At 54.7% G+C, this 13,726-nt stretch overlaps 1 protein-coding gene across 1 annotated transcript; it reads right to left on the bottom strand.

Moving 5' to 3' along the window:
* Positions 1 to 708: 708 nt before the first annotated feature.
* Positions 709 to 12,659, bottom strand: KCNK18 (potassium two pore domain channel subfamily K member 18). Its single transcript, XM_060641381.3, has 3 exons — positions 11,837 to 12,659; positions 9,302 to 9,430; positions 709 to 1,911 (listed from the first exon to the last, which is right to left on the bottom strand). The coding sequence occupies exons 1-3, from the start codon at positions 12,240 to 12,242 to the stop codon at positions 1,097 to 1,099; spliced, it is 1,350 nt and encodes a 449-aa protein (XP_060497364.2). The 5' UTR covers positions 12,243 to 12,659; the 3' UTR covers positions 709 to 1,096.
* Between the last annotated feature and the right edge of the window lie 1,067 nt (positions 12,660 to 13,726).

A 13,726-nucleotide genomic window follows, 5' to 3' on the forward strand; every position in this document is an offset into this window, starting at 1 on the left:
CCTTGGCACTGGCCTGAACCCAAAGCAGATCAGAGAAGCTTCAAAAGATGGGTGTTTCCTTTCCTTTCTAATTGGAACCTCCCGGACTTTGTATTGGGTTTTGCAATTTTTGTGCTACCACTTACCCAGGGTCTGACTAATTTTGTTAATCACAGGATTCCCAAGATTCTCACAAAGAAGCTGTCAAGAAACTTTGATTCTCTGCAATCAGACATTTCTCATGACCAACCAAGGAAATGAGAAGACCCTTGCAGTGCTCCATGCATGTGCAACTAGTTCCTACACTGACTTGTGACATCCTCTCCCCGGCCGGGGGCCCCAGGGGGGTCACTCCAAGGCAAGGATTTGTGTGCAAGTGGGTTATTTGGGGGTGATCTCAAGGGGAATGGAGAAACGACACGGAGAAGAAGGAGGGCCAATGCAGGGGGTGCTGATAAGTAACTGAGGCTCGATTCCACTGGGGAGTGCCGACCCCTTCCTCCACCAACGATCACCCAAGTCAACATTTTCACATGCCCGCTCATTCAGGAGCCACTCTGGTGGGAACACAGGTCTACACAGAATCGGGCAGTTGAACTATCCCAGGCCCCCGTGAACACAGGTGACAGTCACGTTTCGTGGCACCAGTGTACCTTACATGGGCTGAGATTGGGCTGACCCCGCACACATGCATGAAGTCATTCAAGAGAAGAGGTCGTTCAGACTAGCTCTGTTTCACCGAGGGTACGTTTTAATTTAGGTGAAAGTACGAACTGCAAAAACAAAGGTTCATTTTTTTTCTGGTGTCTCAAGAGAAGCTATGACATCCGTAAGGTGGTTTCATTTACGTAAGGTAGGGCTTTTGACAGACGAAGACAGGACAATGAACCGGGCTTCGGAGGATGGGGAGAGTTTTTGTCCAATGCCTTGATGTGAAAGGCATTGGCCACATTTCTGCAGGGCCTTAAGACCAAAATCAGCTCTCGTGCAGGATTTGTCTCCAAGCCCCACGGTCTCAGGTGACAAGCTGCAGGGCCACCAGTTCCAACTGCCCTCAAGAGATGAGGCAAGGAAAGCGGCTCATCTGGCATCTGTCCCACAAGAGATGGTGGAGATCTCACTTTTTAACAGGATGGTAAAATGCCCCTCTCGCCAAGAACAGCATGAGATTTTTATAGACGTGAATCAGCCTGTTTTGCACCAACTTAAAAGCAATGCACACGATCTCCATCCCGATGATGATATAAATGGAGAAGAACAAGAAGAAGTGAGGGTGTTCCAAAACGGTGTCCCCAAACCCAATGGTGGTCAGCGTGACAAAGCAGAAATAGAAGGCGTTCTCGAAGTCCAGTTTCTTCTCCCAGATGGGGAGGATGGCTGCTGCACAGGAAATGTAGGCGAAGACGAGGAGGGCGACGACCAGGAGGGGGACGTCCAGCTTTTCCACCTGCCGTCCCACCTCGTCCAGGTTGCTGATGACAGAGTAGGAGAGCCTCCCTGACGCCAGCTCTGGACACGAGTTGCTCCTCTCGACGGCCCGCGGGGGCGGTTGCAGTGCGTTCTGCTTCTCCTGTGCAAGAAGTCTCTCGAACAGATCCACGTTGCTGCCTGGGGCTGAGGGACACGTGCCGGGTTTGGGGTCCGGAAGCTCTTGGGTTTCTATGACGATCCTGGGGACGGCTCCGGCCGCAGGCGTGGTGGCAGAAACAGGCTTGGGGGCAGGCCTTCCGCAGAGCAGGCGGGAGCACCACTCGGGAAGGTGGGGCCGGACGAATGGGAGTTTTTGGAACCGATTGTAAGACGTGGACAGGAGGGTGGCCAGGATGTCACCCGTGTCCGTGAGGACGAGGAACATCAGGGGGATGCCAAAGAGGGCGTAGAGCATGCACAAGTATTTGCCGAGCCTGGTGACAGGGTAGATGTGGCCGTAACCTGAAAAAAGAGGACAGACCCTGGGAGGCTGGTCTGCTCTTCCCCTTCCCGAAGAAAGTTTTAAAGAGACCTTCTGCCATTTCTCCTCCTTGTGTGTGTGTGATGGTTTACACAACGTGTTTGAAAATATTCATCTTAAAACATTCATCCAGGGGCACCTGGGTGGCTCAGTTGGTTAAGCATCCAACTTCGGCTCAGGTCATGATCACACGGTCTGTGAGTTCGAACCCCACGTCGGGCTCTGTGCTGACAGCTCAGAGCCTGGAACCTGCTTTGGATTCTGTGTCTCCCTCTCTCTCTCTGCCCCTCCCCTGCTCATGTGCTCTCTCTCTCTCTCTCTCTCTCTCTCTCTCAAAAATAAACATTAAAAAAATTTTTTAAAAAACCCATCCACCATCTGGCATTGGGCCCGTTTTGGTGGGGGAAGCAGGAGGTGAAACTCATCTACTCTTCAGGATAAGGAGCAACTCATGTCTAGATATGTGACCCAAGATGTCCTTGGCAGGGGACAAACATGTCTGGGAGTGGGCTGATTGCTTTTCATTTTGCTGCGGCCACTTCTAAGCATCCGTGTGACCGGATGAATGCAGGGGAGAGGCCATGGATGGCTTTGCCATCATACCCACCGCCTCCTTCATCCTCCACGAAGGCACCTGTTTTTAAGAAGCCATTCTTGTCCTCCCTGGGATGTCTGGGCCTCTTGGCTTATTTGTTTCTATACAACAGGCTATTACTATGTGCCATCAGAGCACAGCAGTGTGCATGGGAGGAGGGAGAGGGGACAGAAGGACTAAAATACAGCTGCTACCCTCAGGGCCATTGTGGTTTAGTAGATTGGACAGACGCGGTCACAAGTGCTAGTGAAAGGGTTAGGTTCCCAGCATCTAGAATCTTCCAACCTGAGTGCAAACCTCAGCTCTGGCATTTCTAGAAAGTTACTTGATGGCTCACATTTTCAAGTTTCTTAGCTGCAAAACAGGAACAGCAGTCCCCGCTCTGTGTCCTGACTCGCTGGGAAGATGACACGAGACCAGTGCCTGACCCATAGTGGGCAGCTGAGAATCGTCAGCGTCCCCGCCCTCAGGAGCCCATAAGAGCAGCCAGCAGCGTTTACTGTGGGTTGGTGTCAGCCCACCTGCCTAGGTAGGCGTGGTTGTCACCATTCACAGGCAGGGAAACTGAAGCTTGGAGGAATGAAGTAACTTGGCCAAGAGCACTCAGTGATAGACTTGGCAGTCAAATCCCCAGAACCATCCGGCTCCCATGCCAGCATTCATTCCCACGGGGTCTGGAGCACCCAAGGGGGTGGAACCTTCCAATCATTAAGAACCAGTCAGCCAAGCAAAGGGGGTGGGCGGGCTGAGGCTTCTGTCCTCTTCAGGACGGAGATTCTTCTCCGTCCATCGCCCAACCCCCCCCCCCACCCCCCTCACGTCTACAGCAGGGCAGGAGCAGAGAGCTATCAAACCCCCACAGCACAGAGAGTTGGATCTTCTGGAGTGAGCAAGCTCAGTGACTTCAACAAAACGAGGGAAAAGCTTTTGTATTTAATGCCTGTGTTTAATTTTTGATGTCATAAAGGAGGATTAATACAGAACAACCTAGGCCAATTATGTAAATTGATTTGAAGGCACTTCCCAGGCTGGCTATGCCCCAGCCTCCTCCGGGGCTACGGTCCCCTGTGGCGAACTCTGGCCTCAGGCTCTGCCTTCCAGGAGCACAGAGGCGTTCAGGTTGCCCACCCTCACCAGGGTCCTGGGAGAAGGCTGTGGACCTCAGAGAGGCTCATCAATGGGCACCCATCCCAGGGCACTCTACGCCACACTGGGTTGATTCCACGAGGCACCTTTTGGTAGGAGGGACAGTTAATTCTACGTGTGTTCATATGTGTGCGCATACTGAGTGCTTACTGCATACACAGTGCTGAGCAAAGTAGATATGGTATCCAACCTCGCTGAGCTTCTGGTTTAGTGGGAGAGGCAGATATGAATCAAATCACTACACTAGTGATATATGCATAGCAGCTGGAGACCGATAACAGGATGTGAAAGAGCAGACTGTCCTATGAGCATTGAGAACAAAGGCATCCATCCTGGATTCGCATTTACTGAGCACCTACTTTATGCCAGGCACTTGTGGGCAGGGCTGGGGGCACAACGGGAAGCAGGCAGAGGTCCTGCCCTCTAGGACTCCTGGCCTTGAGCTCAGCTCTCCACCAGTGGAGTCCTCCACCTGTGACGAGGACCCAACAGGTGTCTGCACGAGGGGGCAGGAATGGGGGCCTCATTGCCTAAACCTCCAGTTCAGAAACCCAGGCGCGTTCCAGGGGGCAGGACTCGCCGAGAGAGCGCTGACGGTTCCAAGCGCCTCTGTTTCCCTTCCCTGTTCCCTCAGGGTCTTGAGCAGTTCCGGCTCTCCCCTCAAGGAGAAGAGGTTGCAGAAGTGGCCTCAGCTCCTTGTCCAGGCTTCAGTGAAAGCCCAGAACCACTAAGGAGAAGGAGGTGGGGGTGGGGACCTAAGGGGGAGAGGAGAGACAGAGGGGAGCCATGGGGCTGAGGGGTTTCCCAAGACACCGGACTTTCTATGTGAAAACTGTGGTAGTCCCAGGCAAACTGGACGATCGGTCGGTCCAGCCATGAAGGAAGGTGTGGAAAGATTCTCTGGAGCGGGGCAGGTGAGGGAGGAGGGCACCCGGAGCCTCCCCTGCAGGGGCAGGAGCTCAGAGAGGCCTGGCCACAGAGTCCTGGTGGAGCCCAGGCCCTGCGTGTCAGCAAAGGTTCCTGTGCCAAAGCTTGTCACGGGCCCCACAGAGCCATCAGTCCTTAGGGATGTTAGCAGCAGCCACAAAGTCCCAGAGACAGAGACCACCCTGTTTTCTAGATGGTGGATAAGCCCCCTAATTCTTGTACACCCCCAGGAGAGTCAGGAGAGGCTCCCCAGTAACAAAAAACCTTTAAAAAAACAAAAAAGAAAGCAAATATCAGAGAGTGCATGGCCCCTGTGAAGGAAATGTATTAACCGTACCAATTACCAAATGCTGAAATGCATAACGGAAAATCCTACCATTTCTTATAATGCATTCATATATTCCAGTACAGTCAGTCCACTCCACTTAGGCTGTATTTAATAGCCCATGCACTTTACTTTCTAATCCAAGGGGACTGACCCAATTGGAAATGACTGGGGATTGGCCAACCTCACACCTGCCAGGTGTCCCCTTTTCAGCATTAAGGCCAGGTGCATTAAGAATGGCCCAGAGATGTAGGGCAGGAAGCACGTGAAACACAGTATTGATTACAGGCCGTCGAGAGCCTCTCCAACATCCTCTTCCACTTGTAATTACTGGACGGCGTGACGTCCTAATTGATTTGATAGGAGCATCGCCTTCTTGGGATTTAAACCAAGATAATGCATTTCCATTAGATCAGTGGTTCACAGCCTGGACTCCCGTTAGAATCACCTGCAGGGCTCTGAAAAATACTGATGCCTGGGTCTGTCCCTAGCGACTCTGACTTGATTGGCATGGAGTCCGGGCTTGGGAGCTTATAAAAGACAGCCAGATAATTGCGGTGTGCAGTCAGGGCTGAGAACCTTCACATCCGGTCAGTGCTTTGCAAACGTCAGCATGCATCAGGATCACGTAGAGAGTTTGTGAAATACAGACTGTTCGGCCCCACATCCATAGTTTTTGGCTCCGCAGGGCTAGGATGTGGCCTGAGAATTCTCATTTCTGTTTTTTTTTTTAAGTTTATTTATTTTGAGAGAGAGAGAGAGAGAGAATATGAGTGCGGGAGGGGCAGAGAGGGAGAGAATCCCAAGCAGGCTCTACCATGTCAGTGCAAAACCTGATGTGGGGCTCGATCCCATGATCTGTGAGTTCATGACCAGAGCCAAGATCAAGAGTTGGACGCTTAACCTACTGAGCCACCCAGGTGCCCCTTAATTCTCATTTCTAACAAGTTCTCAGGTGATGCTCATGCCACTGGTCCAGGGGCCATACCTTGATAACCACTGCATTACATCAGTTCTCAAGGGGGGAAATTTTGCCCCCCCCCCCCGAGGGACACGTGGCAAATGTGTGGAGACACTGTTGGCTGCCACGACTGGTGGAGACCGCAGGGGAAGAGGTGGATGCCTCTGGTAGGTAGAGGCCAGGGGTGCTGCTGGACAAGCCCCCATGACAAAGAACCATCGAATTCAAGATGCCCATAGTGCCCAGGCTGAGAAGCTGCAGTAGGCCAATTCCCCGAAGTCCTTGAGGAAAAGGAACACAAACTGAACCCCTTTGCTCATCTCCAGTATCTTCCTTGGAGTTGCAGCATCCCTGTAACCGTTGTTCCATTGAGCCGTGGGTTTCCCTGAAAAAGTCCAGCTGTGCCCCACCCCTGCTTTCCCGGTAGTGACTTCCCTCTCCAGAACCTTAGCTCACGGCTAAATGTCACGGCACCTACCCCGTGGGGTTGTCACGTCATGAAAATTAAATAAAATAATGCATATAAAGCCTGTGAACACCATGCCCAGTGCTGGCAAATGCTCGGTGCTGCGGCTACTGTTGGTACTCTCTCTGCCCATGACCAGTCCCTGCCTGCACAGGCCATTTAGGTGAAGGACCAGTTCTGAAGGAAGCCACATGGGGGCGCCCTTGGACACACGCGTGTGCCCATCCATAAAGCAGACACTGGCTGTTCCCCCCGCAACATTCCTTCATCTTTCCTGGAATGCCACTACCCACCCCCCGCGCGACCCCCTGATTTAGGGATAGATCCAATTGGTCTAAATCATTCTGGTAACGTAACCCCCTTGCCAGGACTGGCTCGGGGTGGGAAGTTTCTAGAGTTTTTTTTTTGCTGATGGTGACAGCCAGCCCTTTTTCTGTCTACGAGATGCAACTATGCCTAAATGGGAGTGGATATTGGTGGCCGTCTTGTGACCTGCTGAGCAGGACGGGAGAGTATCTGGTGCTCAATGTCATGGCTTAGCTGCACACGGACCAGCCCTAGAGCTGTCCCCCACTGGACTTGCGCTCCAGAGGGAACACACTTACACATTTTCCCGGCTGTTTAAGCCAGTAGGGTTGCAATTTGTGGTAGAGGCTTCTGGAAGGATCCTGAGGGCCACTTAGGTTTATCCTCACACTGATCTGAAAGGCAGGACTGGGAGGAGCTACAGATGAGGGGACGAGGCTCAGAAGGGCCACATTGCTCCCTGAAGGTCACACGGCTGACCCCAGGCGGCCAGCCTCCAGAGTCCACAGCTGGCCAGCGTGCTCCCCAACCCCACCCCCAAGTGTGAGGGAACCTCAGCACGAGCACCCAGCCACGGCTGGGGCCCTGTGACCCTTGTGGGCCCATCCCTCGCAGGGACCGGTACTCTCTGGAATGAAGATGGGGCCTCAGTCCTTTTCACTGGCCGAGAGGGGTAGGGGCTGAGCAATGGCTTCCACTCCTGGCGGAGATGCTGACCCAGAAGCTTCTGAGCTGTGGCTGAGGTCAGCTCCACCATCTGAGCTCCTGTGACCCTATTCCCAGCAGGGGAGACTCCTGCCCGCCCCAGGGAGGCCCCTTCTACCCGCCCGTCCTGCTGCACCACCGTGGAGGGAAGCCAGGGGCCCTTAGTTGGGCGAGCATCCTCAGACGGGGGCCCAGGGACACGGTGCCCGAATGCAAGGGCAGCCTTGTCCCCGTAGCTCAGGAGGCAACTGCTCGTGCCATGTCCCCCTTTCTCCTGTCTGATCCCTGCTCTCAGGCCACAGTGGTCTGTTCCTCCAAGCACCTCGAAGCTTCGGAGTGTTGTCCGACTGTTTCCTCTGCCCAGAAAGCTCTCGCCCTTCTTTGCCTGGCTCACCTCTCCAGATCCTTCAGCTCTGTCACTTTGTGTGGCGGCCAAGAAGAGGGTCTGTGGCTTGGGGGGTCCACAGAGCCCCTTTTCAAATGAGCAAATGGTCACTGTAGAGGGCAGCGCTGCCCCTGCAGCCTCCCCTCTACCCTGGACTCTGGAAGGGACTGGTCTGGGTCAGTGACGTTCACGTAGGAGTCTTACCTTTGTTTGGGGGCTGAAGACACGCATAAAGGGAACGCGGGGAAATGGGGAGAGGCCGGCTCCTTCCCTGCAAGGACCTTCCCTCCCAGACACTGATATCGACCCAGCCACACAAGGGGTCTCTGGGAATCTGAGCTGCCCCTGCCACCCAGGCACAGCCAGACTCTCCCTGGGGCTGCCCAGGCAGGGGTGGGCAGGGGTGGGCAGGGCCCCGGCAGCACCCCACAGACCTGCAAGGCTGGCAGACTATTTTGGGAAAAGAGCACTGGACTTGGAGTCTCACGGCCTATTTATGGGTACCAGCCCTACTCACGGAATGCCCTTGGCCCCTGACAGCACCCCTCTGGGCTCAGGGTCCCCTACCTGATTCATAAGACCACTGTGAGCTTTAAAAGTCCCCAAGGGTTGGGGCGCCTGGGTGGCTCAGTCGGTTAAGCGTCTGACTTCAGCTCAGGTCATGATCTCACAGTCCGTGAGTTCGAGCCCCACTCCGGGCTCTGTGCTAACAGCTCGGAGCCTGGAGCCTGCTTCGGATTCTGTGTCTCCCTCTCTCTCTGCCCCTCCCCTGGTCATGCTCTCTCTCTGTCTCAAAAATAAATAAAAACATTTAAAAATTTTTTTAAAGTCCCCAAGGGTAACTGTTAGTTCCTGTCACTGCCTATTAGTTCCTCCCTCACCTCACCATTGGTGCTCCCAGTCCTGCTCTGGCACACCGTCCTCCCTCTCCACACCATACCCCACCCCTCCCCAGTGCTCCCCCCCATTCCCTGGGAGTACAGTTGTCATCTACCACTTAAGCTTATGTTCCTACCACTTAAGCATTGCCTCTTGGACCACCTCCAAGCCTGCGGCAGGTGCCCCTTCTCTGTGCTCCCACAGTACCCTGAAGGCCTCATAGGCTGACCACGTTTGGTTGCCTGAGTTCTTCTGTCTTGCCCCGAAGTCTGGGCTCTGGCAGGTACCATTGGCAAGAGGTGTTCTGTACAAAAGCATTCAGCCAAGGAGCGGGAGGGGGCTGAAATGCAGCCCCTGCCTTGCTCATTGGGGTCCACACCCGGGCACGGGGCTGCACCCACCTGAAGCAAGGGCCCTCTTTCCTAATCCCCACCAAGGACCCAACATCAGTCCTGCTCACTGCTGTATCCCCCCCTCCCCCACTATCCACCACCCCCAGCAAGGAGCAGCGGCCACTCAGCAAAGGAGACCCAGCACGAGGTAGGCATTTCACATCTGTTTCTTGACCAAATGAATTGAACGTTCCAGCCTCCCCACCAAGCGTCCTCAGCCTCACTCTTCTCCCCCCTCCTCCCCCAGGTCTCTCTCCCAGGCCTGCCCTTGCCTTTGGACTTACCCACAGTGCTGATGACTGTGCAGCAGAAGAAGAGTGAGCTCAGGAAGGACCAGTCTGCAAATGTGCTGAACCAGTGGGGTTTCACCTTCTGCAGGAGCACCCTGAGATCCTGTTTCCTGCCTTCCTCAACTGGGAAAGAGTGAAGGAGAGGGTTTTGCTCAAGACAGGTCCCACCCAGGCAAAAGGGTCTTCCCCAGGGACCAGGATGGCCCCTGCCCTGTGGCGTCATCAACACCAGAACTTGGCTCTGCTTTTGCACATCTCTGCATTTAGTGCCTGCGGAGATTAAGAGGCCACATACCCCATGAGATGAGCACCCAAGGGAGAGGCCCTCAGGGGTCCGGCCCGAGCTCAGCCATAGCATTGCTGCGTGGCCTTAGGGGGCTTTCTGAAGTTTCTGAGCCTCTACATCTTTCACTTGCAAAGAAACATACTAACTTCTGCTCAGTCTCTCCCATGGGGCTCTTGAGCATTGAAAGCAAAATGGGTTTTATGAGCTGTAAGCTGTTATATGGATGCAAACCATACCCGCTCCCGGAGGTTATTAAGCCTGATGGAATTTGGTGCTCATACTGGGATCTGTGCGCACCAGTCACCTGAAGATTTCTGGGAAGCCTCGGCTTTCCAAACATCTGCCCCAGGGTCAACGGAGCCAGATTGGGGTCCTGGTTCCTCAGGGAGGTTCCCAAATAGTTCCATTGGCCTTGGTGGCCAGTGGCTTTTGAGACCCCAGAAGCCACCTTGAGACTCTGGCACATGGCGGGAAGTCACTACTCTGAATGGGCACTGACCTGGGAGTCCAGACACGAGCACTCTAGACCCAGGTCTGAGTCTCCACCTGTGTCTCCCTCTCTCTCTGCCCCTCCCCTGCTCATGCTCTGTCTCTCCGTGAAAGGGGACAACTCATACAACCCTCTTGGGCTGGCATGAGGATTACGTGAGGTGATGCACCGAAACGTGCTCGGCAAAGCGTCCTGCACTTAGCTAGACCTCTTCAGCGTCTGAATCTCCAACAAAAACCAGTACAAAACGAGGTTGGAGGGGCGCCTGGCTGGCTCAGTCCATAGAGCGTGTGACTCTTGATCTCAGGCTCGTGAGTTCGAGCCCCACTTTGGGCAGAGGGATTACGTAAACAACAGTAACAAAATCAAAATGGGGTTGGGCCAGCTCTGTATTCCCGTCATGTTCTGTGCATCAGGATCATCCAGGAGACTTTAAAAATAAGATTCCCTACCCAGCCCCAGAAATCCTGATGAAGTGGGTTTGGAGAAGAGCCTGGGAATGTATATTTCAGGCAAGCTCCCTGGATGACTGTGACCTGTCCGGTTTGGGAAGCTCTGAACTTGTTGACACTCGAGAGACTACACGGGATGGCTCAGAGTCCCAGTAGCAATGGCAGAGGACATCTCCTGGGTCATCTGAGTTGGCGTGTGTCTGTCTGGTAGATGTAGACAGAAGGAGTGGGACCCTCCTCGGAGGAGAGACACTATGACCAGCCTCCAGTCAGGCGGCCTCAGCCAGAAGAACCTGCCCCCAAAGAGGGGCTGGGCGGTGGGAGGGGCTGTGAGCAGCCCGAGCAGAGGGACACGTGAGGACATGTCACACTGGGGAACATCCTGTTCTTCCCCTCACCTGTAGGCGCCGTTTTTCCTTTGTCTTTAGTTATTTACTCTATATTTTATTTTGCTCTGCTAAATACGTATTTGCAAGCTTTGGGGAACAGGGCAGTGTAGAAATAAGTGACTAAATACAAATGAAATGCAGTAAGGCCATAAAGTGCCTTCAAGAGGCTTCCTGTCCTTTATGTCATCTGCTTCCCACAGGGTCTCTGTGATTGGCAGGCCTGAGATTGTGGACCGCCTCTGTCCAGCACACTGAGACCCAGAGAGGGCAAGGGCTCTCCTGCAGATCACACAGCAACCGGGACCCCAGGTTCTTCCCACAACCAATTCCCCTCCCCTGAGTCCAACAATAGAAAAGCCTTGGAAACAGGAAATGAGAGAGAAAGGGGACAGGCTGCTCCTCCTGGGGGTCCAAATCCAGTTGGATTGCTCTTGAATTCTAGTCCCTGTAAACTGAGTCACGGGGCCAGGCAGGCAGAGTTCGGAGGACCTGCCTAGGAACCCCCAGCCCCAAATCCGGTCACCCATGCCGCCCATCCAACCTCACCAAATCTCCAGCAATCCACCCTCCTCAGAACCTGCTGGTCTGGGTGGGGCTAGGCGCGGAGGCAAAGGGAAGGGGGCTGGACTTTCCAGAGCACCTAGTGGGTCCTCAGGGCTTTCCCTCCATTCTGCACAGCAACCAACCCTGACAGGCCATTACTCTCCCTATTTTACAGAGGAGAAAACTGTGGCTCCGAGAGAAGTCATTTGCCTAAGGTCCTGCCCAGGAATGGGGAGAATAGGAGCAGAGAGTGTAGGGGCGCCCCTGCCCCACCCCGCCCTCTGCTCCCTGGGGCTGCCCCCACCCACCCGGAAAAGGCTGCCCTGTCCCGGGGCGGGGGGGGGGGGGGGGGGGGGGGGAGCCACCTACCTGTTCGGTTGCATTTCAAGATGCCACAGAGCTCCCCCAGGAATTCCTCAAACTCCGGGTCATTTGGCCCCAGGTCCTGGCCGCCCTCGATGGCCGAGAAGAGGGCAGCACCCAGCAGCGCGTAGGTCACCAGGGAGCAGAGGAAGCAGAGGCGAGGGAACAGCTTCTCCAGGGCCTCCTGAAAGCACCTCCCGGCCTGGGGTAGCCCGGCAGCCTCCATCCTCCCAGGAGCACCCGCCCAGAACAGGAGTTGCTGATGGACGGAGGCAGGAGCGGGGGCCCCAGCAGCAGGAGGACGGGGAGGAGGAGGGGGAGGAATGGGAGTGCCCAGAGAATGGCCAGGCTCCAGCGCTAAGTGGATGGTGCGTGCGCTTCCCCCAAGGACTGGAAAGCAGCCGATACTCATCACGTTCAGTTACTTAGATGGCGCCCCCCCCCCCGCCCCCCGCCCCCAGCGCCCCAAATTGCTATTGATCCACCAGCCTGGGAACGGCCCTGGGGCGGCTTTGGGCAGGCGCTGGGGTGGTTGCTCTGTGCTTTGGCCCTTCCCATCTGGAAGCTGCGATTTTTGACTTCCAGGTGCCAAGTCTGACTTTTGGTTTTTAGTCAAGCAACCGTCCTTCCGGAGGTTGGACTACCTGTCTTGGACAGGTGGTAATAATGGCGATGAGTCTGGCCGGAGCTCTACAAGTTTACAAAGGGCCTTTATCCTGCGTGGGTCCAACTGTTGGTCATAATTCTCCACTCCACTGTAGCACACCCACCTTCGCCGTGGCCTCTCCGAGGGCCGAGCAGAATTCCGTGCCCCCTAGTGTCGACGTAGGCCACGTGATTTGCTCCGACCAATCGGGTGTTAGCAGACCGGAAGTAAGCAGGGGCTTGGAAACGTGCTGGTGAAGCGGAACTTGCTCCCCCGGGCCCTGTCTCTGCCACGGGAAGAGTATGCCCGGTGACAGACATGGAGATGTGTGCACATGAAACCCCCTCCCCCACCCCGCCCGCCTTCATAAAAGGATGTTCTGTGAGGCTTCAAAGAACTTGGGTCATGACAGCCTCCGCTATTCATCCTTTCAGAGCGTGCCTCAGCTTCCCAGGCCTCTCCTCTGGCAAGCCCTGAGCAATGACTGAGCAAGATGGGGGTACAAGAGCTTACCCAGGTCTGTCCGCCCCCGGAGGGACTCCTCCAACCTGCAGGCTTTTTGGTCTGCCAGAGATTGTTGGCAGCCCTGCGTCATGATCTGAAGGCTTTCTCTGTCCCATCCTGCGTCCCAGTAAAGATCCCAGCAGAAGATCCAACGTGTGGCAGTTGGCGCCAAAGTGTTCCGAGAGAGCAGGCTCCGAGATGGAAGTTTCGGACTGGGTCGCTCAGTACCCAGCTGGTCAGGAAATGGTGTGGAGACAGCTCTTGGCTCAAGGTGACCGTCCAGTTGTTAAACATCCGCCAGTGGCGAAGTAGGGCGGTGAGCAGGTGGAAGGTGTTGACTAGTGCAACGACTCAGGCATTTAAAACATACTGGAGGAATGATAAATGCAAGGACAACAAGTTTGGATGGTTATCATGAAGTCAAATTAGTCCCCTGAAGGCAAACTTAGAAGAGGGAGGTTAGTAGGACAGAGCACATGGCCTCTGCTGCAATTGGCCTTAGGCCTGCAACTAATGTTCATCCTCTCCTTCCTTCACTACCTGTTCTAAACTCCCCTTACCCTCTGCTAACTCTTCTATTCTCTCAATGTCTTGCCCAATGGCACGACCCAAATCCTCATTCCTGGGGCTTCTGAGTCCATGGTAACCACATACTCTTCAGTTTGGAGTGGTTTGGGTTTGTCCATTCACAAATACAGTTGGGTAAGGAGTACCAAGAGGTACCCAAGTGAGTCACCCGAGCTCCG

The sequence above is a fragment of the Panthera onca genome, chromosome D2 (assembly GCF_046562875.1).
Source record: "Panthera onca isolate mPanOnc1 chromosome D2, mPanOnc1 haplotype 2, whole genome shotgun sequence".
In the NCBI taxonomy this organism is placed as follows: Eukaryota; Metazoa; Chordata; class Mammalia; order Carnivora; family Felidae; genus Panthera; species Panthera onca.